Source organism: Ursus maritimus, unplaced genomic scaffold (genome assembly GCF_017311325.1).
Source record: "Ursus maritimus isolate PB19 unplaced genomic scaffold, ASM1731132v1 scaffold_9, whole genome shotgun sequence".
Lineage (NCBI taxonomy): Eukaryota > Metazoa > Chordata > Mammalia > Carnivora > Ursidae > Ursus > Ursus maritimus.
Window position 1 is genome coordinate 552,797 of NW_024427107.1, and position 27,294 is coordinate 580,090.

Consider the following 27,294-nt stretch of genomic DNA (forward strand, 5'->3'; position numbering starts at 1 on the left):
AAAATAGCATTATGGGTATCATATTCTCCATTATCTTGTTTATCCCCTCTTGTTTTCAAGATCTCTCCATGCTGATACATATAGACCCAACCCACCATTGCTAACTTCTGCATGGTGTTCTGTTGTATGCACAGAACATGGTTTACCCTTCCTCCTATTGATTTGTCATGGGTCCAGTTTTCTGCTCTTATAAACAGTACTGAGGTATGCATCCTTATTTAGGCCTCCTGATGCTTGTGACAGTTTCTGGGACACATACGGGTTTTAGGTTACACACACCGTCAACCTCAATTCTCTCATTTAATTCTTAAAAATGTTCCTTGAGGCAGGTGACACAATCCCCATTTTACACATGAGAAAACAGGTGTTGAAATGCCATCTAACTTGACTGAACTTAATTAATCAGAGAGCCAGTACTTAAATTCAGATTAAATTCCGTCTTTTAAATCTTGAGCCCTAACATTCAGCATTCCTCAGAAATCCTTACTTTTAATCTCTATGATCATTGGAACAGTTGAAACCAGCTAGTCTACTGCATCATTTCCAAAGTAGAGAATCAAAGCAGGTCATGAGGGGGAGGGAGCATATAAGAAGAATCAATAAGTGGTCTTACTCCCTTTGTTGTGGTTATCAAAATAGTTAAAGTTTTGGTATAAAAACATGCTCTGTGAAATGATGAGTCTGAGTCTTCTATGTATGCAAGACTGTTAATGATGGAAGACTATTTTTTATGTTGCTTAAAATGCAACATGTAAGTTATTTTGATTAAAAAGATGTTACAGTGAGTGTGTTAGAGTCTGTACATTGCAAAGTGTACAAACCATTTTCTCAAGGTGAATAAAGCGATCTTAATGTGGTTCTTTTTTTCATGGCATTTTATTCACAGTTGGACCATATGTCTATTATACTTCATTTTGATTTTTTTTCCTTCACCTTCTAGGTGGAAAATCTGGTGCATTAATTGTGAAAATTCTAGAGCTGCATGAGGAATGCACCATCCAAGTTGCCATGTGTGAGCATTTAGCAGGGCTGCAGGCCAACAGCCCTTCTCAAGGTGAAGCCCCCAGGACTGGCCTGAAGGTTCTGTTCACCAAGGAGACTGCTCGCCACCTCAGGGGACATCCCCAGGACATCGTCCATATCTACCCTCCCTGGTGAGTGCAAATAACTGATTCCAGCAGTTACTAACTGAGTTTGTCTCAAAAGATATTTTTATGATGAACATTTTTGTCACCTTATTATAGAGAAATGCCAGGAAAAGGAAGCCAGAATTTGACATAGATTTTACGTAACAGAAGCACTAAACTGTATTTGAATGCTTGTTTGTACTTTTGACAGGACATTTTCGATAATTTGAGGGCAGAGGGGTGTGGGAGAAACGACCATATCAAGCTTCCTATCTAAGTGGTGTCTTATAAAATCTAGTGGTTTTTGTTCTTCTCTGTCTTAGAAATATAATTTTAGTAAGAGGCATTATGTAACAATATGATAATGCACATTAATTTAATATTACTTTGCTAATCGCTTTGGGAGGGATGTAAAGTATGTATTAAGACACAGGAGGGTTTGATCTTTAGGAGCATAAATGGTCATTAATGGATCAGAAAATATTCTTAAGGATACATGTTTGCTTTCTTCTCTATAGGGTGTTATTTTTTACTATAAAAAGAAGAAAATCTTACTATTTTTGAGGGAACGTTTGAGCAGCCCTGTTTGTTTTCAGAGCTAACGGTTGATTTTATTGGCAGATATTTTAGAAGTTTCATTCATCTGTTAAATTCTTAGGTTTGAGGTTGACTTATAAATCTTAAAAGTTAAACATCCCTCCCACAGGGATATTTTTTTCACTGTTCCATAGTGAGTGATTCTCAGTCTTTACTTAAATTCTTCCACTAACAGGCTGCAAATGTCATAGGGTAACTTGCATTTTATTTTATTTTATTTTATTTTATTTTATTTTATTTTATTTTATTATTTTGTTTTTTAATAAATCTTTTATTGAATAGTGTAAGATACAATAGGATCACACACAAATTATAAGTGTACATTTCTACAAATAATCACAAAGTGACAATGTAATTTCTTTCTTTCTTTCTTTCTTTCTTTCTTTCTTTCTTTCTTTCTTTCTCTCTCTCTCTCTCTCTCTCTCTTTCTTTCTTTCTTTCTTTCTTTCTTTCTTTTTTAAGATTTTATGTATTTATTAGAGAGAGAGAGAGATACAGCATGTGTGCATGAGCAGTGGGAGGGGCAGAGGGAGAGGGAGACGCAGACTCCCTCTGAGCAGGGAGCCCAATGAGGGACTTGATCCCAGGACCATGGGATCATGACCTGAGCCGAAGGCAGCCACTTAACTAACTGAACCACCCGGGTGCCCTGACTATGTAATTTCTATCCAGTCCAAAAAATAAAATGCACTGCATACCTGGGACCACCCTAACCCCCTCTCATTTTCTCCCTCTCCCTCCCACACCAGGTGACTATGATCTTGACTTATGATACAGTAGACTCCTTGGAATGTTTGAGAACTTCATTTAAATAGAACCATGCAATAATCATACAATATCCATTCTCTTTTTCCTGACTACTTTCACTTAATATTATGTTTGTGAGATTTATCAATGTTGTTACATTTAGCATTTTGTTCATTCGTATTGCTAGAAAGTATTCCATTGTATTAATTTATGCAATTAATGCATCTGTTCTTCTGTTAATAGTTAGGTGTCTTCAGTTTGAGGATATTATGAATAATATTGTAACGACCAACTGTCTTTCTGTGTAGCTCACTCAAGAATACAATACCAATGGGGCACCTGGGTGGCTTAGTTGGTTAAATGTCTGCCTTCAGCTGAGGTCATGATCCCAGGGTCCTGGGATCGAGCCCTGCGTCAGGCTCCCTGTTCAGTAGGAAGTCTGCTTCTCCCTCTGCCCCTCCCCCACTCCTTGTGTTTATGCTCTCTTTCAAATAAATAAATAAAATCTTAAAGAAAAGAACACAAGGTCATTAATTCTCTTTTTTCTGAAATTTCTCATCATCCTAAAATCACCCCATTATTTTTCTACCATGTTAAAAATGTTTTTTTAATTCATCTTGACTGTACTTCCTCTTCCTACCATGGCCATATTGCCCCCCATTCTCTACTGAGCCTGTTTCTTCAGGCTTCCAGCCTAGCACTCCCCATACCACACCCTTGGCATAGGCAATGACCTCCATGCTGCTTCTCCTATGGTCACTTGCGTGGCCATTATGTCTCCCTGCAGTGCAGTGCTCACTCCTGCTTTGTTTCCCTGCCTCCCCTGTGCTCCTCCTTATGCCTTTCTCTGGCTTCTCAGTACTAAAGTGCTGCTAGGCTCAGTACTAGACCTCTTCTCCATCCTGTCCACCTCATCCCCTTGGTGCTTTCATTTCATCTTGTAACTTTAAATGCCAGCTGCACACTGATCCCTCCCAAAACTATCTGCAGTCCACCCTCTGCTCCATCACCAGAGCAGCATTCCTTACTCCCTCAGCCATGGTTCCATTTGGGTGCTGAAGTCATGGCAGAATCAAGCTCCTGACCCTCCCTCCTCTTCCCCACTCTTCCCGAACTCAGGAAATGGAAACCACCTTCTTGTACTTCCTCCACATATCCTCAACTCCTCTTTTTCTCATAATCTCCCTTCTGCCTGTGGGAACTTCCTGGTAGCTCCACTTCCAAATGCACACAGAATCTAGCACTTCTTGCCACCTCTACTGTCAGAACATTTCCGGGTTATCATTGTCTGTCCCCTGGATTATTGCAATAGTTTCTTAAATCATCTCCTTGCTTCTTTCCATGATCTCCTTCTGTCTCTTTCTAAAGGAGCAAAGCTATGAATATATAAGTTGTCATACTGCTTTTTGGCTCCACATGCCCCAGTGTCTGCTTACCTCATACACAAACCCCTCCTGAGCTCTGGGGCCTTATTTCCCGCCCTTTTCTCCTTCCCCTGTTCCATTGTGGCTACCAGAGACTCCATTCTCGTCCTCAGATTCCATGCCACTTTCCCCCTGGGGCCTGGGTTCTTGCCACTGCCTGTGCTGGGGTGCTGTGTCCCATGCCTCCCCACGTCTGCATGATTTGCAGTTTTCTTATCTTCTCTGGGCATTTACTCAGATGTTGCCTTCTCAAGAGCCCTTCCTTTGGTCCCATATCTAAAATTGAAAACTACCTCCTTCCACACCCTTTATTGTCCCTTCCTACTTTGTTTTTCACACTCAAGCAAATTAAAATATTTTAGTTTAGTATTTTGCCATGGAGTGAGTGAGCACTTTCCTCCCTGTCCTGACAGTGCTCCTCTGTCTAGCGTTTTGTTCCTGTAATTTCTTGTGTTCTTTCAACTGTTTTATTGGAAGTCATTTCTGGAAGCTTATAGTAAAACTCAGTAATATTGAGAGTATTTGATTTTTGCAGAGTATCCTATTTTATCTTCTTATATACAACCACAGTTTATGTTTTCATTTATTGTATTTCAACAAAAAATGTATATTCAAGCTATGTTGAGTGTTTTACGGTGAGACACTGAAGACTCCAGCGTGGTTATGTTTATAACTACATTTAGAAACATTAGTATGCTCTGGATCCTGGCTTTTGCCCCTATATGTTTTCTTCATTTTATTTATATGTTTATTTTTTAAATTAATTAATTGATTAATTTTATTTCCAGTATAATTAATGTACAGTGTTATATTAGTTTCAGGTATATGATATAGTGATTCAACAATTCTGTACATTACTCAGTGCTCCCTACACTAAGAGTATTCTTAATCCTCTTCACCTGTTTCACCCATCACCGAACCCCCCCCCCCCCCCCCCCCCCCCCCCCCCCCCCCCCCGGTAACCACCAGTTTGATCTCTATATTTAAGAGTCCGTTTTTTTGTCTCTTTTTTCTTTTTTGTTTGTTTTTCTTAAATTCCATATATGCTTTCATTATTTTTTAACAGCTAAATAATATACATATATATTTTATACACATACACATGTACCACAGTCTCACATTTAGTTCTTTAATCCATTTTGAGTTTATTTTTACGTATGGTATAAGAAAGTGGTCCAGTTTCATTCTTTTGCATGTTGCTGTTCAAGTTTCCTAACACCATTTATTGAAGAGACTGCATATTCTTGTTTCCTTTGTCATAGATTAATTGACCATATAATCATGGGTTTATTTCCAGGCTGTCTATCCTGTTTCATTGATCTGTGTATCTACTTTTGTGCCAGTACCATACTGTTTTGATTTATGATAGTTTTGTAGTATACCTTGAAATCTGGGATTGTGATATCTCCAGTTTTGTTCTTTTTCAAGTTTGCTTTGGATATTTGGGGTCTTTTGTGGTTCCATATAAATTTTAGGATTATTTATTCTATTTCTGTGAAAAATGCTGTTGGTATTTTGATAGGGATTGTATTAAATCTGTAGATTGCTTTGGGTAGTATTGACATTTTAACAATATTTGTTCTCTCAATCCATGAGCATGGAATGTTTTTCCATTTCTTTGTGTCATGTTCAGTTTCTTTCATCAGTGTTTTATAGTTTTCAGAGTACAGGTCTTTCACCTCTTTGGCAAAGTTTATTCTGAGCTATTTTATTCTTTTTGGTGCAATTGTACATGAGATTGTTTCCTTAAGTACTCTGTCTGCTACTCTTTATTATTGATGTATAGAAATGCAGCAGATTTCTATATATTGATGTTGTATCCTGCAAACTTACTGAATTCATGTATCAGTTCTAGTAGTTTTTTGATGGAGTCTTTAGGGTTTTCCAAATGTAGTAACATGCCATCTGCAAATAATGAATGTTTTACTTCTTCCTTACCAATTTGGATGCCTTTTATTTCTTTTTATTGTCGGATTACTGTGGCTAGGACTCTGTTGAATAAAAGCGGTGAGAGGACATCTTTCTCTTGTTCCTCATCTTAGGGGAAAAGCTTTCAGTTTTTCACCATTGAGTAGGATGTTAGCTCTGGGTTTTTCATAGATGGCCTTTATTTTGTTGATATGTGTTCCCTCTAACCTTACTTTGTTGAGGGTTTTTATCATGAATGGATATTGTACTTGGTCAGATGCTTTTTCTGCATCTATTGAAATGATCATATTTTTTTATCCTTTCTCTTGTTGATGTGATATATCACGTTGATTTATCTTTTCCTTAAATAAGTGGAGAAAGTCAAACTCTTAAGAGTTGTTATGTAGGTCCCTGTAGCATCATAGTGCCTCTGAATCTCCATACTTTTAGTATAGGTTTTCCCCTTCCATTTAAAAATATTTAATTGGTTTTTCTAGTAGGTACTTAAAATATATGATACAGATTACAAAAGGTATCAAAGGATATACAGTGAACTGTGAGTCTTCTTCTCATACTTGCTCTCCCCAGCCACTCAATTCTCATCCCCCAAAGGAACCATTCTTATCAGTTTCTTACCTTCAGAGATGGTGTGTGTGTGTCACACAGTCACAACTATATAGAGAGATGCATATATAATATAAACTTAATTATGTATTTCCTGCAATTATTCTTTTTTTACAAAAATGGTATCTAACAATACTTATGTACCATGCTTTTCTATTTTAAAAATGCATCTTGGAGATCATTCAGTAACAACATGCTAGTATATAAATAGTTGCCACATTTTTTTTTTTTTTTTGCACTGACTTCTAAGTTAAAGATATCATTATTTGAATGGACATGTAGGTTGCTCCTCCTCTTTGGTTACTACAAGCAGGACTACATCATTTTCTACGTGTGTGAGGAAGAGCTTTAAGATGAATTTAAGTATTATTGCTGGGTCAGAGGATATATACCTCTTTAATGTTAGCAGACATTATCAAATGGCACCATTTTGCATTTGTACTAGCAGTACATAAAGTGCCTGTTTTCCTTTTACTAACCTACTGTATTGAACTTTATCAATTTAAAAACTGGAAAATGAATTTTATAATTTTAATTTGCATTTCTTTTACTGTAATATGGGCTTAGGCTTAGCTCCCTGTATTTAAGAACCATTAATATTTTATTTTCTGTGAACTGCCTTTTGATGACTTTTGACCTGTATTCTCTTGGTTGTTGATCTTTATCTTAGTGATTTGTATCAACTCTTTAGAAGTGATAAAAATAGCTCCTTGTCAATTGTATACATTACAATGGGTTTTCTCCCAGTTTGTCATTAGTCTTTCAACTTTTTTAGGGGGTAGGTGTTTTTGTTTGTTTATTTATTTTTGAAAAGCAGGGTAGTTTTTCCATGACTGAATTTATCTATCTTTTGTAGTTTCTACATTTTATATCATAGGTAGTAAAGAAGTTAAGACTTCTCTTGCTGTGAGATTAAAAATTTATTCTGTGTTTTATTCTAATACTTTTATGGATTAATTAGTTAAAAATTTTTACATTTTTAAAATTTTTTGGTTTTATTTAAATTCATGTTAGTGAACATATAGTGTATTATTAATTTCAGGGTAAAATTTAAAGATTCATCAGTAGCATATAACATCCAGTGCTCATTACATCAAGTGCCATCCTTAATGCCCATCACCCAATTATCTGTTACCCCCACCCACCTCCCCTCCAGCAACCCTCAGTTGTTTATAGTTAAGAGTATCTTACAGTGGTGTCTGGGTGGCTCAGATGGTTAAGCATCTGCCTTTGGTTCAGGTCATGATCCCAGGGTCTTGGGATGGAGCCGACATGGGGCTCCTGGCCCAGCAGGGAGCCTGCTTTTCCCTCTCCCTCTGCCTCTCCCCCTGCTCATGCTCTCTCTCTCTATATCTCTCTGTCTCAAATGAATAAATAAAATATTTAAAAAAAAAGAATCTCTTTCAGTTTGTCTCCCTCTCTGTTCTTATCCTATTTTATTTTTCCTTCTCTTCCCCATGTTCATCAGTTTTGTGTCTTAAATTCCACATATGAGTGAAATCATATGATATTTGTCTTTCTCTGACTGACTTATTTCACTTAGCATAATACCCTGTAGTTCTTTTTTTTTTTTAGAAAAAGAATTACTTTATTTTCTTTCTTTTTTTTTTATTATATTATGTTAGTCACCATACAGTACATCCCTGGTTTCTGATGTAAAGTTCGATGATTCATTAGTTGCGTATAACACCCAGTACACCATGCAATAGGTACCCTCCTATTGCACTGACTTCTAAGTTAAAGATATCCTTGTCGTGTTCCTAATCTTAAGGGAAAGGCTTCCAGCATTTCCCCATTGAGAATAATATTTGCTGTAAGCCTTTCATAGATGGTTTTTATGAGATTGAGGAATGTACCCTCTATCCCTACACTCTGAAGGGTTTTAATCAGGAAAGGATGCTGTATTTTGTCAAATGCTTTTTCTGCATCTATTGAGAGGATCATATGGTTCCTGAGTCTTTTCTTGTTGATATGATGTATCACGCTGATTGATTTGCGAATGTTGAACCACCCTTGCATCCCAGGGATGAATCCCACTTGGTCATGATGGATAATCCTTTTAATGTACTGTTGGCTTCTATTAGCCAGGATCTTGTTGAGAATTTTGGCATCCATATTCATTAGGGAAATTGGTCTATAATTCTCCTTTTTGATGGGTCTTTGCCTGATTTGGGGATCAAGGTAATATTGGCCTCATAGAATGAGTTTGGTAGTTTTCCTTCTGTTTCTATTTTTTGAAATAGCTTTAGGAGAATAGGTATTATTTCTTCCTTGAATGTGTGGTAGAAATCCCCTGGAAAACCATCCGGTCCTGGCGTTTTGTTTTTTGGAACCAGGAAGGATTCCATCTCTTCCCAATTGCTTAATTTATTGGCATAAAGCTGTTGATAAAAGTTTCTAATAATCCTTCCAATTTCATTGGTGTTGGTTGTGACCTCTCCCTTTCCATTCATAATTTTATTAATTTGGGTCCTTTCTCTATTCTTTTGGATACGTCTTGCCAGTGGTTTGTCAATTTTATTTACTCTTTCAAAGAACCAGCTTCTAGTTCTGTTGATCTGCTCTACTGTGCTCCTGGTTTCTAATTCATTGATTTCTGCTCTAGTCTTGATCAGCTACTTTCTCGTGCGTGGATTAGGCCTGTTCCTCTGTTGCTTTTCCAGCTTCTTGAGGTGAGAATATAAAAACTGCATTTTAGATTTTTCTATTCTTTTGAGTGAGTCTTGGATGGCTACGTATTCTCCATTTAGGACTGTATTTACAGTATCCCATAGGTTTTGGACCGTTGTGCTTTCATTCTCGTTGGTCCCCATATATTGTTTAAATTGATTTTTGATTTCCTGGTTTATCAAATTATTCTTGAGCAGGTTGGTTCTTAGTCTCCAAGTGTTCGAGTTTCTTCCAAATTTTTCTTTGTGGTTGAGTTCCAATTTCAAAGCGTTGTGGTCTGAGAATATGCAGGGAATAATTTCAGTCTTTTGGTATTGGTTGAGGCCTGTTTTGTGACCCAGAACATGGTCTATTCTTGAGAATGTTCTATGGACGTTAGAATAGAATGAGTATTCTCTGGTTCTGGGGTGTAGTGTTCTATATATATCTATGAGGTCCAACTCGTCGGCATTCAAAGCTCTTGTTTCTTTGTCGATTTTCTGCTTCGGTGCTCTATTTCTGATAGTAGAGTGTTGAGATCCCCTACTATTAACGTATTTTAATCTATATGTCTCTTAATATTGGTTAAGAGTTGGCTTGTGTATCTTGCTGCTCCCCTGTTGGGGGCATAGATATTTATAATTGTCATATCCACTTGTTGGATACAACCTTTAGGAATAATATAGTGCCCTTCTGTATCTCTAACTATAGTCTTTAGTTTAAAATCCAATCTGTCTGATATGAGAATTGCTACCCCAGCTTTCTCTTGAGGTCCATTGGCATGAAAGATGGTATTCCATCCTTTTACTTTCAGTCTGGACGTATCTTTAGGTTCAAAATGAGTCTCTTGTAGAGGGCCAATGGATGGGTCATGTCTTTTTATTCAATATGCAATCCTGTGGCACTTTATGTGAGCATTTAGGCCATTTACATTGAGAGTGATTATTGAGAGATATGATTTTAATGATGCCATGTTGCCTGTAAAGTCTTTGTTTCTATAGATTGTGACTTTCTGTTCTGTATCACTGTTGGGGCCTTTTTACCTTTATAGAACCCCCCTTAATATCTCCTGTAGGGCCGGTTTCGTGGTTACAAAATTGGTCAATGACTGGAGATTCTGGAAGGTCTTTATCCCTCCATCAATTCTGAATGACAGCCTTGCTGGATAAAGCATCCTTGGCTACATGTTTTTCTCTGAAAGAGCTTTAAAAATGCCCCCCCAACCCTTACTCTCATTCCAGGTCTGTGTAGACAGGTCTGATGTAATTCTGATACCTTTGCCTTGGTACGTGAGAAATTTCTTTGCCCTGACCGCTTTCAGTACTGTATACTTGAATCTAATATTTGAGAATTGCACTATGATGTGACGTGGCATAGGTTTGTCGTGGTTGAGCTTGGGAGGGGTCCTCTCTGCCTCTTGGATACAAATGCTTGTTTCCTTTGCTAGATTAGGGAAGTTTTCAGTTACGATTTGTTCAAATATCTCTTCTAGACTTCTGTTTTTCTCCAGCCCCTCGGGGATGCCGATGATTCTGACATTGGAACATTTCATTGAGTCAGTAATCTCCCGTCACCTACATTCCTGAGATTGGATTTTTTGAGCCGAGTTTCTATCTTAGCTTTCTCTTCTACTAACCCATCCTCCAATTCGCCGATACATTCTTCTGCCTCATTCACCCTGGCTGTCAGAGCATCTAGTTTTGACTGCATTTGATTCATGACATTTTTAATTTCTGCCAGATTTGCTCTCATTTCCACCCTTAGAGAGTCTATATTCTCATTAACATTTTCGTTAATATTTTTTTCAAGTGTACACATCATCTTGACCATTGTTACTCTGAATTCCATTTCTGATAATTTGGTTATATCCATATCCATTAGTTCTGTGGCAGAGACCACAGACTCATTTTCTTTTCTTTGCTGGGGGGGATTTCTCCTTCTTGTCATTCTGATGAGGAGAGGTTGTGGGGTTGTCCAGAGCCCAAATTATTGACCGGGACCTAGGCAGTGTGCACTTGTTTTATAGGGACCTTAGGGATGTGGGCTTCTTTATTTTTCAGTCTGCCTTCTGGGGGAGGGGCCTGCCGCGCCAGTACTCAGGCAACCCTGTTTGGGTAGAGTCTCTGTGTCCCCTGCTAGGGGGGAGGGGAATGGGCATACTGTGAGCCTGTATTTCCAGGCTTTTGTTCTCTGACAGCTTTCCCTGGGGGTTTGCTGTGCCTCTTCTGAGAGTCAGAGCAGCAGTAGCTGAATCTCAGCCTTTGTCTCAGAACAGACGGATCGCAGACCATTCTCCACTGATGTTCTGGCCACTTTAACTCTGTTTCTGTTGGTGCTGCTCAACCTGGCAGCGTCCCGGTTGTGCGCCCCACAGCCGGCGTCCCAGCCCTCATTTCCAGGGCCAGCGCGTCTTTGTCCTTTGTGTTTCTAACACCACCGGCCGCCAGTGGCCCCCGCGCGCTCCAGAGCTCTGTTTTAGTGTGGCTCGCAGACGCTCTGAAGCTCCAGTTTTCAGACTGGTCGTGCATGTTCCCCGGCTCACGGTCTCAGTCCGCTCTCTCACGGGTACTGGTCTGCGAGTCTGACCGCTCCCCTGTGCAGGTGGCTGCTGCTTCCCGGTGCCCAATCGGGCGCCTCCCTCCCCATTCTGTTTATCTTCTGATTATTGTGTGCGGTTTCACGGCTCCCCGCTTCGTACCTCAATACTCAGTGCTGGAGATGTTCGTTTGTAGAGATCCAGATGTATCTTCCTGCATCTCAGGCTGATTCCGTGGATGTTCAGGATGGTCTGGTACCTATCCAGCTCGACTCAGGGGTCCAGCTGAAAAAGGGGACCCCTACTCCTCTGCCATCTTAACTCTCTCCCCCCTGTTATCCAAATGTTTACTGAAGTTAGTCTAGCTGTCACTTAAAAACAGTTCATACTTAGGGGTGCCTGGGTGGCTCATTCAGTTAACCATCCAACTCTGATTTCACCTCAGATCAAGATCTTATGGGATCAAGCCTTGTATTGGGCATGAGCCTACTTATGATACTCTCTCTCTGCCCTTCCTGCTTGCACCCCCCCTCAAAGAAACAAAAAACAAAACAAACAACCCCCTCATAGTTAAAAGAAAAAAAAGCCAAAATAATAAAAATAACATCTTTTTATTTATATTTTTTATTTTTTTTAGTGGAAACATGAGAAGTTTCCACCTTAAATATTTTTTTTTCCTTGTAGGCTATCTGCTCTTTTCCCACTAAAAGCCTTTTGTGTTCATTGAAACTGACTTTGAACATGGGAACAGTTTTCAAAACAATCAGTAGACTTCAGACACTTCCATTTGTCCTTTAGTAATAAATGTGGATTTAGTTGTAAAAGGGCTACTTACCCAAAGGAGTTAAGAGCCCTTTTTATATATTACCTAATAAATTTTATTGAATTCCTTTAAGATGTAGTGTTATTTTGTCTCAGTAAATCTGGGAATGAATGTAGAAGTAAAATGCCTTGCCTAAGATTTATTGTATTATGAAATAGTCATAGAATTATACAACACTAAGCAACTTATTAAAAAAAGGTCATGAATGTATAAAATTTCAAACATATAAAAATATAGCAGTGTGATGAATCTCATGTCCCCAATCACATAGTTTTAACATTTATCAATTAATGAATAAAGTTTACTACTAAAGAAAACTGATAACTTTAAATATGATTCCAAAGAAACATTTTACCAAGTTGAACACTTTTTTTTTTTTTTTTTAATGTGAAAAAAGAAGTTTTCTGTGATGCTAGTTGTAGAAAGAGGAAGGTAGAACTCATCTGGCTAATTGAATATCACCCACTACCAAATCTAAAGCCAAGATGAACACCAGAAAATGATGAGTATGTGATAGAGTAACGGGACAGCCAGGACACCTCCTACCTTACCGACTCATTCACTTCTTCATTCAAAAATATTTGTTAGTACACTGTGTAGCAAATAATTTTCCCCCCTTACAATATGCATTCTAATCTGGGGAAGGAGTGAAATCTGACTTTGTCCATTATCATGAATATCTGTATCATCATTTTAATGGCTACCTAATATTTCACTATATGGATATGTCATAATTTAAGCAGTCTCTTTTATTGAGTTTTTAAGGTTGCTTCCCATTTTGAGCTGTTTGAAACAGTACTGAATGAAAGTATTTATACCCCCAACTAATGATATTAGGATATTTCCAGAAGTAGAAATTCTTGCTTAGAGGGGGGCTGGCTGGCTGAGTTGGTAGAGCACATGACTTTTGATCTTGGCCTCACGATTTCAACATGGGTTGGGCATGGAGCCTACTTAAAAAAGAAAAAAATTCTTAACTTCACAAATATGGTAGATTTTGAGCTTTTCAGTATATTATTACCATAGTAACCTGTCAAGGTTATAAATGTTCCCACTGCTGCCAGTTTTTCAACAGTCACATCAATGCACACTCAACTTTTTTTTTTAAGATTTTTATTTATGTGTGAGAGAGAGAGAGAGAGAGAGAGAGAGAGAGAAAGAGATAGTGGGAGAGAGCATGAGTAAAGGAGAGGGTCAGAGAAAGAGGGAAAAGCAGACGCCCCACTGAGCAGGGAACCTGACATGGGGCTCGATCCGAGGACCCTGGGATCATGACCTGAGCCAAAGGCAGACTCTTAACTGACTAAACCACCCAGGCACCCCTACAGTCAACATTTCTAATGACTACACATTATGATATTGTTTCTTTATTCTTTTCTATATTATCAGCATGTAGTATATATCCATTTTTTCTAACATAAATAACTCTTTAATACACATACACATGTATATAATTTGGTATATATTTCAGATTGCTTTTCAGAGTAGATTTTAGGAACTGTTTTAGTCAGCTAAAAGTATGCATTTTGTTGTTCCTGTCACTGCTGTCATGTCTTGATATAGTTATCTATAAACCTCATAGTAGAGTACCTGCTACTGGTCAAAGTGAATGCTTATTCTTTTTTTCTTTTAATTATGTTATGTTCGTCACCGTACAGTACTTCATATAAAACCCAGTGCTCCTTGCAATACGTGCCCTCCTTAATATTCATCATGAGGCTAACCCATTCCACCACCCTCCTCCCCTCTGAAACCCTCAGTTTATTTCCCGGAGTCCATAGTCTCTCATGGTTCCTCTCCCCCTCTGATTTCACCCCCTTCATTTTTCCCTTCCTTCTCTTGATGTCCTCCATGCTATTCCTTATGTTCTACATATAAGTGAAACCATGTGATAATCGTCTTTCCCTGCTTGATTTATTTCACTTAGCATAATCCCCTCCAGTTCCATCCATGTTGATGCAAATGGTGGGTATTCATCCTTTCTGATGGCTGAGCAATATTCCATTGTATATATGGACCACATCTTTACCCATTCATCTGTCCATGGACATCTTAGTTCCTTCCACAGTTTGGCTATTGTGAACATTGCTGCTATGAACTCTGGGGTGCACGTGCCCCTTCTTTTCACTACATCTGTATCTTTGAGGTAAATACCCAGTAGTGCAATTGCTGGGTCATAGGGTAGCTCTATTTTTAACTTTTTGAGGAACCTCCACACTGTTTTCCAAAGTGGCTGTACCAGCTTGCATTCCCACCAACAGTGTAAGAGGGATCCCCTTTCTCCACATCCTCTCCAACATTTGTTGTTTCCTGCCTTGTCAATTTTTGCCATTCTAACTGGTGTAAGGTGATATCTCAATGTGGTTTTAATTTGAATTTCCCTGATGGCTAATGATGTTGAACATTTTTTCATGTGTCCATTAGTCAGTTGTTTGTCTTCCTTGGAGAAGTGTCTGTTCATGTCTTCTGCCCATTTTTTGACTTGATTAGTTGTTTTTTGGGTGTGGTGTTTGAGAAGTTCTTTGTAGATCTTGGGTACCAGCCCTTTATCTGAAGTGTCATTTGCAAATATCTTCTCCCATTCCGTGGGTTGCCTCTTTATTTTGTTCACTGTTTCCTTTGCTGTGCAGAAGCTTTTTATCTTGATGAAGCCCCAAAAGTTGATTTTTGCTTTTGTTTCCCTTGCCTTTGGAGACGTGTCTTGAAAGAAGTTGCTGTGGCCGATGTCAAAGAGGTTACTGCCTGTGTTCTCCTCTAGAATATTGATGGATTCTTGTCTCACATTGAGGTCTTTCATCCATTTAGAGTTTATCTTTGTGTATGGTGTAAGAGAATGGTCAGGTATCATTCTTCTATATATAGCTATCCAGTTTTCCCAGGACCCTTTATTGGAGAGACAGTCTTTTTTCCACTGGATGTTTTTTCCTGCTTTGTCAAAGATTATTTGACCATAGAGCCAAGGGTCCATTTCTGGATTCTCTGTTCTGTTCCATTGGTCTATGTGTCTGTTTTTGTGTCAGTGCCATGCTGTCTTGGTGATCACAGCTTTGTTATATAGCTTGAAATCAGGCAACTTGATGCCTCCAGCTTTGTTTTTCTTTTTCAATGTTTCCATAGCGATTCGAGGTTTTTTCTCGTTCCATATAAATTTTAGGATTGTTTGTTCCAGCTCTTTGAAAAATGGTGGTGGTATTTTGATTGGGATGGCATTGAAAGTATAGATTGCTCTGGGCAGCATAGACAATTTAACAATGTTTATTTTTCTGATCCATGAGCATGCAATGTTTTTCCATTTTTTTGTGTCTTCTTCAATTTCTTTCTTAAATGTTCTGTAGTTTCTAGAATAGAGATCCTTTACCTCTTTGGTTAGGTTTATTCCAAGGTATCTTATGGTTTTTGGTGCTATTGTAAATGGAATCGATTCTCTAATTTCTCTTTCTATAGTTACATTGTTAGTGTATAGGAAAGCAGCTGATTTTTGTGCATTGATTTTGTATCCTGCCACATTACTGAATTGCTGTATGAGTTCTAGTAATTTGGGGGTGGAGTCTTTTCCACATAAAGTATCATGTCATCTGTAAAGAGAGGGAGTTTGACTTCTTGTTTTCCAATTTGAATATCTTTTATTTCTTTTTGTTGTCTGCTGCTGCTAGGATTTCTAGTGCTATGTTAAACAAGAGTGGCGACAGTGAGCATTCTTGTCGTGTTCCTGATCTTAAGGCAAAAGTTCTCAGCTTTTCCCCATTGAGAATGGTATTAACTGTGGGCTTTTCATAGATGGTTTTTATGAAATTAGGGAATATATTTCCTCTATCCCAACACCTTGAAGAGTTTTAATCAGGAAAGGATGCTGTATTTTGTCAAATGCTTTTTCTGCATCAATTGAAAGGATCATATGGTTCTTGTCTTTTCTTTTATTAATGTCTTCTATCACATTGATCAGTCTGCGAATGTTGAACCACGCTTGCATCCCAGAAATAAATCCCACCTGGTTGTGATGAATAATCCTTTTAATGTACTGTTGGAGTCTATTGGCTAAGATACTGTTGAGTATCTTGGCATCCATATTTATAAGGGATATCCTTCTGTAATTCTCCTTTTTGAGGTCTTCGCCTGGTTTTGGGATCAAGGTAATACTGGCGTCATAGAATGAGTTTTGAAGTTTTCCTTCTGTTTCTATTTTTTGAAACAGCTTCAGGAGAATAGGTATTGTTTCTTCTTTAAAGGTTTGGTAGAATTCCCCAGGGAATTCATCAGGCCTGGACTCTTGTTTTTTGGGAGGTTTTTGAGCACTGCTTCAATTTTATTACTGGTTATTGGCATATTCAGATTGTCAATTTCTTCCTGTTTCAGTCTTGGTAGTTTCCAGGTTTCCAGGATGGCATCCATTTCTTCCAGGTTTCTTAATTTATTGGCATATAGTTTGTTGATAATAATTTCTAATAATTGTTTCTATTTCCTTGGTGTTAGTCATGATCTTTCCCCTTTCATTCATAATTTTATTAATTTGGGTCCTTTGTCTTTTCTTTTGGATAAGCCTGGCCATTGGTTTATCTATCTTATTAATTCTTTCAATGAAACATTGATCTAGTTTCATTGATCTGCTCTACTATATTTCTGATTTCTAGTTCATTGATCTCTGCTCTCATCTTAATTATTTCTCTTCTCCTGCCTGGCATACGCTTTATTTGTTCTTTTTTCTCCAGTTCCCGACAGTGTAAAGTTAGTTTGTATATTTGGGATTTTTCTATTTTTTTTTTTTTTTAAGTGAGGCTTGAATGGCTATGTATTTCCCCCTTAGGACTGCCTTTGCAGTATCCCATAGGTTTTGTACTGATGTGTTTTCATTCTCATTGGTTTCCATGGTTTAAGTTCTTCTTTAATTTCCTGGTTGATCCAAACATTCTTTAGCAGGATGGTCTTTAGCTTCCAAGTGTTTAAATTCCTTCCAAATTTTTTCTTGTGATTGAGTTCCAGTTTCAAAGCATTGTGGTCTGAGAATATGCAGGGAATAATGCCAGTCTTTTGGTATCAGTTGTGACCTGATTTGTGACACAGTATGTGTTTTATTCTGGAGAAATTTCCATGTGCATTCGAGAAGAATGAGTATTCTGTTGTTTCAGGGTGGAATGTTCTACATATATCTATGAAGTCCATCTGGTCCAGTGTGTCATTCAAAGCTCTTGTTTCTTATTGATCTCCTGCTTAGATGATCTGTCTGTTGCTGAGAGTGGAGTGTTGAGGTCTCCTACTATTGAAGTATTATTATTAATATGTTTCTTTATTTTGGTTAACAGTTGGCTTATGTAGTTGACTGCTCCCATGTTGGGGGCATATATGTTTACGATTGTTAGATATTCTTGTTGGATAGACTCTTTAAGAATGATATAGTGTGTCCTTCCGTATCTCTTACTACAGTCTTTAGCTTAAAATATGTTTGTCTGATACGAGAATTGCTATCCCAGCTTTCTTTTGAGGTCTGTTAGCATGAAAAATGGTTCTCCACCCCTCACTTTCAATCTGGATGTATCTTTAGGTTCAAAATGAGTCTCTTGTGGACAGCATAGGGATGGGTCATGTCTTTTTATCCAGTCTACAACCCTGTGGCGTTTCATGAGAGTATTTAGGATGTTTACACTGAGACTGATTACTGAACTATAGGATTTTATTGTCTTCGCGTTGCCTGTGCAGTCCTTTTTTCTGTAGATTGCTTGTGTAAATTTCTGTTCTATATCACTCTTGGGGTCTTTCTCCTTTTATAGAATGCCCCTTAATATTTCTTGGAGGGCTGGCTTGGTGGTCCCATATTCTTTCAGTTTCTGCTGGTCTTGGAAGCTCCTTGTCTCTTCATCCATTCTGAATGACAGCCTTGTTGGGTACAGTATCCTTGGCTGTATGTTCTTCTCATTTAGTACCCTGAATATGTTTTGCCGGCCCTTTCTGGCTTGCCAGGTCTCTGTGGACAGTTCTGGTGTTATTCTGATGTTCCTCCCTCCGTACATAAGAAATATTTTCCCTCTCACTGCTTTCAAGGTTGTTTCCTTGGATCTAAGACGTGTGGATTGTACTATTATATGTCATGGTGTCGTTCTGTTCTCATCAATCTTGGGAGAGGTCCTCTCTGCCTCTTGGACACGAACGCTTGTTTCCTTTCCCAGCTTAGGGAAGTTCTCTGCTACAGTTTGCTCAATTATTTCTTCTAGACCTCTCTCTTTCTCCACCCCCTCGGGGATCCCTATAATTCTGACATTGGAACGTCTCATAGTGTTATTAATTTCTTTCAGTCTGATCCCTTGGGCTTTAATCTGTTTTTCCCAGACCTCCTCAGTTTCCTCCTTTTCTATTATTTTATCCTGTAGCTCACTAATTTGTCCTTCTGCCCTGTTTACCCTGGCAGTCAGAGTATCCAGTTTAGACTGTATTTCATTCATAGCATTTTTAAGTTCGGCTTGATTAGATCCCATTTCTGTCCTTGGAGGTTCTATATTGTTGCTAATGTTTTTCTGAAGGCTAGATACCAACGTCATAGTTGCTGCTCTGAAGTCTGTCTCTGACATCTTGCTTATATCCATATCCATTAGGTCTGTGGCAGAGGCCACAGTCTCTCATTCTTTTCTTTGTTGGGTGTTCCTCCTCTTAGTCATTCTCTTGAGGGGTGGTTGAGGGAATGTACAGAGTCCAAAGTATTAACCAAGACCCAAGCACAATGCACCTATTTTATAGGGTCCATAGGGTTGTCATCTTCTTGTTCTTTCAGCCTGTCTTTTGGGGGAGGGGCCTGCTGTGCTGTTACTCAGGCAACACTTGTTGGGCAGAGTTGCCCTGCCTGTTGTGGGGTGGGTGGGCTGAATGAAAACCATTTTTGGGGGGGCTTTGTTCTCTGGCGGCTTTCCCTGGTGGCTTTCTGCGTCTCTTCTGAGAGTCAGAGCAGAAGTGACAGAACCCAAACTTCTATACCAGATCAGAGAAATTTCAGTCTGCTCTTCACTGAGCTCTCCAGGCCACACCGTCTCTGTTTTTTTCTGTGCTGCTAAAAACCGCATCCTCTCTGGTTGTGTGCCCCACTGCTATACTGCTAGGGTGAAGCCCAGGGCCAGGCTCATCTCTGCCCTTTGTGCTTCTAAAACTGCCAGCCATCCCCGGTTTGCATGTGAGCACCCACGCTACCAGTCTGCCAGTCTGTGCCTGGTCCCCAGCGCAGGATACTTTTGCACTCTGGTGTCATATCACCTTTCCAGTGCCAGCTTATGGCGGCTCCCTCCCCCTTTTGTTTGTCTTCGATATCTGTGTGCAGAATCATGGTTCCCTGCTTCATACCTCAAGACCATTGGAGATATTCTGTTTGTAGAGATCCAGATATATATTCTTACATCTCAGGCTGGTTCCGCGGGTGTTTAGAATGGTTTGGTAGATATCCAGCTTAATTAAAATAGGGTCTCCTACTCCTCCACCATCTTTTTTCCTCCCCTCTGTGAAAGTCTTTTTTGAATATTTTTTCTTATATTTATTTACTCATGACAGATTCTCTTTTGAGAATTAGTTGTCTCAACTTTTACCCATATTTGTTGGGGTTCCTACAGACTTTCTTATTTATTTATATGCCTATTTCATGTAATAAAACTTTTTTATTTATAGTTATATCACTTATGATAATAATTTTGTTGTTTCCTTCCTAATATTAAGCTTCCTTACCTGTCCCTCTCTTATTACTTTAGCTAAAACTTTTATGTCTTTTTTCCTACTCTATTTCCAATGATGAGAATAATGCTAGTCATAGTAGACATTCAATAACTCTATGATCAGTGTTGAGTATTAATAATCATCAAGACGTTGTCAGTCTTATGCTCTGTATCTGAATGAGAGTATGTGTCAGTATATTTCATTTATTTATTCATTCATTAAGATGCATTTATTGAATGTTTACATATGCTATAATAGGCCTTATGCTAGATAATGGGGATACAGTATTCAAAATGACAAATCAGGGTGCCTGGGTGGCTCAGTCAGTTAAGTGTCTGCCTTTGGCTTAGGTCAAGATCCCAGGGTCCTGGGATAGAGTCCCGCATCGGCCTCCCTGCTCAGTGGGGAGTCTGCTTCTCCCTCTTCCCCTCCCCCCACTCATGGGCTCTCTCTCTCTCTCTCTCATAACGAAAAAACAAACAAAAAAACCAAAATGACAAAATCATCTCTGCCCTTAAGGAGCTCACAGAGTGGTGGAAGAGAAAGGTAACATAAACAAGCTATAAAGGACTCTAGAATATATACAAGTAGAGCTCTGTATGAGGGATGTGAGGACAGTGAGGAGGGCAGTACAACTGATAGGTAGATCAGTAGAGGTGTGTGTGTGCACACACACATGCACGCTGGGAAGAGCATAGTTTGAGAGTGTCAAGGGTAGCTTCCTGGAGTTGGTGATCACCTATCCAAGCTATGAGGGCTACATTTCAAAGAACAAAGGAAGGGACAATAAGGGCTTGAAGTGGAAAAGAATGAATGAGCAAAGTCCCAAGAGGCCACAATGGCATGGTGGTATAGGGTGTGTGCAGGGATATATATAGTGTTAGATGGATGAAGTGGAAATTCTAATGCAGGGGTGGCAGCGTGTGAGGCTGGAGAACCTGTGTACAATGTTATAAAGAGCTGGTATTGAATCCTCCCTGCTGTCCTGGAAAAGAGAGATGTGATCTGGTTCACACTTTGACATTTGTGTAGACTGACTGTAGGAGGCTAGAGTAAAGGCATCTTGGAGGCTTTGGAAGTGGCTCAAGTGTAAGGAAGATGATTTGGATTAGGGTGGTAAACAGATTTGGGATATATTTTGGAGTCAGAGGCAACATGATTTGCTGATACGTTTGATGTGCTATGTGAATGAAAGTCAAGAAACAAGGAAGACTCCTAAGTTTTTGGTTTGAGGAAACAAGTGAGTTATGATGCCATGTAGTAAAATGGGGAGACTTGGATTGATTTTGGGGGCACAATCAATAGTACCTTCTTGACACCAGCAATAACTAGAGTCCTGAGTAAACATAAAAGAGATTGAGATGCCAAAAGAGAAACTCTTGTCAGCTGGTCTGGGTTTTCAGTGTAACCCATGTTTGGTAAGTGCCAGAGGACCAATGTAGAACCCATAAGCTTATTCACAGCTGCTTTTGTTCCTCCTTTATATTTGCCACCTGGATTCTTTGAAACGAAGATGTTGCCAACAATTATTGCAAGGGGTAAAGCAGTGTTATAGATGGAAAGCTTGTTTCCTGGGTGGTACTGACTTTCTGTTGTGACAGCCAGAAGGGCAGTTTTTTCCCACCCAAATTACAGGATGTCTTGAGAGGAAATAAGAAAGAAAACTAATGCAATTAGAAAAGGAAAGAATGAATGCCATGATAGTAATCTGGAAAATCTAAAACACTAGAAGGGAGGAGAGAACAAAATCAATCATTTATGCTTTCATGAGAAAAGAAGAAAAGCAGATATCAGCTGCAGAACAGTTTTCCCTGGGATCTTCATAGGACTACAACCAAAAGGTTCTGCACTGAAATAACTTTGGGAAAGGCTACTTAAATATGGACTGGTTGATAGACTGTCAGACTGCTCAGAGTGTAATATGCAAAAGTGCATTGCATTTTACAATAGAGGAAAGCCAAAATGGAGGGTAATATATAAGCAAATCATGAGCAACAAATGACCACATTTTTCCTAATCTATGAAAATGGGTCAAGAGAAGAAGTAAGGGTAGTGATGTCTCAAAAAATGGTGGAGTAGGAAATACTTCCACCTAAACAACTAGTGCACTGGTAGGAACTGAATGTAGTTGAACATTTGTAGCTCCAGGGAAGACTTTGATAAAGAGTAAATTTGGAGGAATTTCAGCCTTTCAAGTGATAGTAGCTACCATCCCACATCCTCAGCCTTAACGATCCTGGTGCAGAATGCTGGAGCCAGGGTGGGCAATATATCAGGGTTGTGTATTGATTGCTGAAAGCTGCTTTTGATCACTGAGGAACTGGCAGAGGCCAGTGGACATTTTTTCAACCCCCACAGGCTGAAGTGGTTTCCAAGAGATTTAAAGAGACAGTATTTGTCTACTTTCCCCTTTTGGGAGCCAAACATTTAAGGAAATCTTTACCATATCATTAGTTGACCTCAGAGATAACGGAACAGAAATAACAGGCACCGCATATGACAAGTAACACAGACCTTGAATAGATAATACTGAAAAGTCAAACAGATGAATGCAGCCCTCAGCAAGTAAGATTCAGCAATCCCTGAAGAATGGGACAATTAAATTTCCAGAGTTACCACAAAATAATACTCAACTGTCCAGTTCTCAACAAAAATTACAAAATACACGAAGAAACAGGAAAGAATGGCCCATTAACAGGAAAAAAATAATAATGTGGCAGAAACTGTCACTGAGGAAGCCCAGACATTGGAATTATTAGTCAAAGATGTGAAATCAACTGTCTTAAATATGTACCATGAATTAAAGGAAACCATAGATAGAAAACTAAAGGAAATAAGGAAAATAATATGTGAACAAAATGAAAATTTCAATAGAAATACAGAATTTTTTTTAAAAAAATAAAAATTCTGGAGCTGAAAAATACAGTAATTTAATTTTTAAAATTCACTAGAGAGTTTTGAACCTTTTGATGCAAACAGCATATTTGAACAAGTGAAACTTTAGATCAGTGAACTGGAAGATAGGACAGCTGAACTTATATAGTCTGAGGAGCAGAAAGAAATAAGAATAAAGAGAAATGACCAGCACCCAAGGCACCTGAAAGATACCATCAAATATAGAACATATGCATTATAGGAGTACCAGAAGGAAAAGAGAAAAAGGAAACATGAGAAAAAATATTTGAAGAAATAATGGCCAGAAACCTTCCAAGTATGAGGAAAGGCATAAATATACATATCCAAGAAATTAAACCATCTCCAAGAATGATAAACTGAAAGAGATCCACACCAGAACATATTACAGTGAAATTGTTAAAAATCCAAGGAAGAGGGATAAGAGAAAAGGAATTTGTCATGCGCAAAGGATCCTTAAAAAATATTGACGTAACTTGTCTTAAAAAAAAAAATGGGATCATAAAGCAGTTGGATGACATATTTAAAATCCTGGAAGAGGGCACATGGGTGGCTAAGTAGGTTAATCGTCTGCCTTTGGCTCAGGTCATGATCACAGGGTCCCGGGATTGAGCCCCAGGTCAAGCTCCCTGCTCAGTGGGAAGTCTGCTTCTCCCTCTCCCTTTGTCCCCCTCCAGATGTGCCCCTCATGAATAAATAAATAAAATCTTTTAAAAAATCCTGGAAGAAAGAAAAACTCAACCAAGAATTGTATGTCTTGCAAAATGATCTTTCAAGAATGGGAGAGAAATTAAGACATTTACAGATAAACAGGAGCCAAGGGTGTTTATTTCCAGTAGACCCGTCCTACAAGAAATACTAAAGGCAGTCCTTCAGGTGAAATGTTTGGCAACTTGAACCTAAGTAGAAAATGAACACTGGTAAAGGTAACTACAGAAGTAATATAAAAGTCAGTATTAGTGTACTTTGGGTATTGTTTGTACTGTTTGCTATATTATTTAACATGAAAATGCATGCACTAATAATCATAAATGTATGTTAATGGTAATACAGTGTATAAAGATGTAGTCTGTGACAACACAATAAAAAGGGGGAAGGGAAGGAGATGTACTGCAGGTGCAAAGTACTTGTATACTATTGAAACTTAGTTGGTCTTTTCCAAAGTAGGTTATTATAAGTTTAAGGTATTAGTTGTAATTTGCAAGGTAAATGTTAAGAAAATAACTTAAAAATATAGACAAAAGAAATGAAGAAAGAAATTAAAATGTACACTACAAAAAATCAACTAAATATGTAATTATTAACATTAATATGCAATTATTAATATTGTACTATAAAAATATTGGAGGAACTAAAATTCAAAAATAAAGTATAAGGTATACAGTAAACAGTAGATAAATGGCAGAAATAAATCCTTCCTTATTAGTAATCACATTAAATGTAAATGGATGGAACAAAGCTATTAAAAAGGAGAGATTGGCAGGTTGGATTTCAAAAGAAAAACCAAACAAACAGTGTCTATATGCTGTCTACAAGAGACTCAATTTAAATATAAGGTCACAAAGTAGTTGAAAGTAAAAGAATAAAAAAAATATAATTTCATACAAACAGTAATTAAAGAGAACCAGAGTGGATATATTATTGTCAGACAAAATAGATTTTAAATTTAAAAAGGCTGAGATTAAAATAGATATTATATATTGATAAAAGGTTCAATACAATAAGATGTAACAATTCTAAACATATACAGACCTGGAGCGCCTGGGTGGCTCATTTGGTTAAGCGTCTGACTCTTGATTTTAGCTCAGGTAATGATCTCAGGGTCCTGATTGAGCCCTGAGTCGGGTTCTGTACCCAGTGAAGAGTCTGCTTGAGATTCTCTCTCCCTATCCCTCTGTTCCTCCCTACCCCCCCTCAAATAAATAAACATACACATACCTAACAAAGTAACTCCAAAAATGTATGAAGCAAACGAAAAGCTGAAGCGAGAAATAGACCTACAATACTTCAATATCCCACTTTCAATAATGGACAGAACAGAAGCTCAATAAGAAACAGAAGACTGGAACAACACAATAAACCAGTTAGACCTAATAAACATATACAGAACACCACACCCAAACCGCAGAGTGTACATTCTTCTTAAGTGCACATAGAACAACCTGAATCAGATGTTAAGCCACAAAACAAGTTGTTATGGGCTGAATTGTGTTCCCCCAAAATTCATGTTAAATTTCTCTTTTTTTCAAGATTTTACTTATTTATTTGAAACAGAGAGAGAGAGAGTGCACACACAAGTGGAAGGGAAGGGTAGAGGGAGAGGGAGCAGTCTCCCCACTGAGCAGGGAGCCCAATGTGGGGCTTAATCCCAGGACCGTGAAATCATGACCTGAGCCGAAGGCAAATGCTTAACCATCTGAGCCACCCAAGGGCCCCTCATGTTAAATTTCTAAGCACTCCTGTACAACTCACAATTTGACAATAGAGATAGGGACTTTAAGAATTAATAATAAGGTTAAATGAAGTCATGTGGTAGAGTCCTAATCCAATATAATAGGTGTGCTGTTATAAGGACAGACGGGGATGCATGTGCACAGAGAAGGTGTCATGTGAGGACTCAATGGAAAGGTGGCCATCTGTAAACCAAGGAGAGAGGCCTTAGGAGAAACCAGACCTGCAGACACTTTGATCTTGGACTTACAGCATCCAGAACTGTGAGAAAATAATTTTCTGTTTTCCAAGCTCCCCAGTCTGTGGTATTTTGTTATGGTAGCCCTAGGAAACAAAATATACAAATCTTAAATTTAAAAAAATTCAAATTAAAAAGTGCCTTTTATGTTCACAGTGGAATAAAACTAGAATTACAAACACAAAGAAAACTGAAAATTAATAAATATGTGGAAATTAACAATACAGTCTTAAACAGCCAATAGGTTAAAGAAGATATCACAAGAGAAATTAGAAAATACCTTGAGACAAATGAAAATGAAAATAAAACACACCTAAGTTTACAATGCAAAAATACTGTGTCATTAGAAATTTATAAATGTAAACATACACCTTAAAATTAAGAAGAAACCTATCTGTACATATTAAGCTACTAAAAGAAAGAAGAGCACACTAAATCCAATGGAACCAGAAGGGTAGACATAATAAAATTAGAGTGGACATTTAAAAAAAATAGAGGATAGAAAGAAAGTAGAAAAAATCTGCTAAACTAAGTGTTGGCTCTTTGAAAACATCAAAATAATTGACATTTAGCTAGACTCCCTCAGAAAAAAAAAACAGGGGCGCCTGGGTGGCTCAATCAGTTAAGCGTCTGCCTTTGACTCAGGTCATGATCCCAGCATCCTGGGATCAAGCCCTGCATTGGGCTCCTTGCTCAGCAGGGAGCCTTCTTCTCCCTCTTCCTCTGCCACTCCCCCTGCTCCTCTCTCTCTGTTTCAAATAAATAAATAAAATCTTTTAAAAATTATTTAAAGAAATAAAAGAAACAAAAGCAAGAGAGAAAAGACTCAAATGATTAGAGTCAGAAATGAAGAGGGACACTTAACTGTTGATTTTACAGAAATAAAAAGGACTATGAAAATAGTATGAATAGTTGAACACCAATAAATTGGATAACTTAGATGAAATGAACAATTTCCCAGAAACACACAAATCTATCAAAACTGACTCATGAAGAAACAGAAAATCTGAACAGACTTATAACTAGTAAGAAGATTAATCAGTAATCAAAAATCTTCCAACAAAGAAAAACCCATGACCAGTGAATTCTCCATAACATTTAAAGAAGATTTAATACCAATCATTCTCAAACTTTTCCTAAAAATTGAAGAGTATGGTACAGTTACTAACTCATTCTATGAGGACTGCATTATTCTGATACCAAAGCTAGAGAAAAATAATACCAAAAAACTAGGGACCGATATCCCTTATGAATATTGATGCAAAAATCCTCAAGAAAATGTTAGCAAACTGAATTCAGCATATGAAAAGAATGATTATATATCATGTCCAAGTGGGATTTATTACCAGAATGCAAGGATTGTTTATCATATGAAAATCAATCAATGTAATACGCCACATTAATGGAATGTAGGAGAAAACCATATGATCATCTGCATTGATGCAGAAAAAGCATCTGAAAAAAGAAAAATCCAACACCCTTTTATTACTATAAACAGTCTACAAACTAGGAACAGAAAAGAACTTCCTCAACCCGATATAGGGACATTGATCAAATTCCCACGGCCTAACATCACA

At 38.1% G+C, this 27,294-nt stretch overlaps 1 protein-coding gene across 2 annotated transcripts in view; it reads left to right on the top strand.

Annotated features, from left to right (window-relative positions):
* Positions 1 to 27,294, top strand: part of SPIDR (scaffold protein involved in DNA repair) — a 481,232-nt gene that overhangs the window by 186,071 nt on the left and 267,867 nt on the right. For both annotated transcript variants that reach the window (XM_008706671.2, XM_008706670.2), the window contains exon 8: positions 941 to 1,154. In XM_008706671.2, coding sequence (XP_008704893.1) covers positions 941 to 1,154 — 214 coding nt within the window. The remainder of the gene's footprint in view (positions 1 to 940; positions 1,155 to 27,294) is intronic.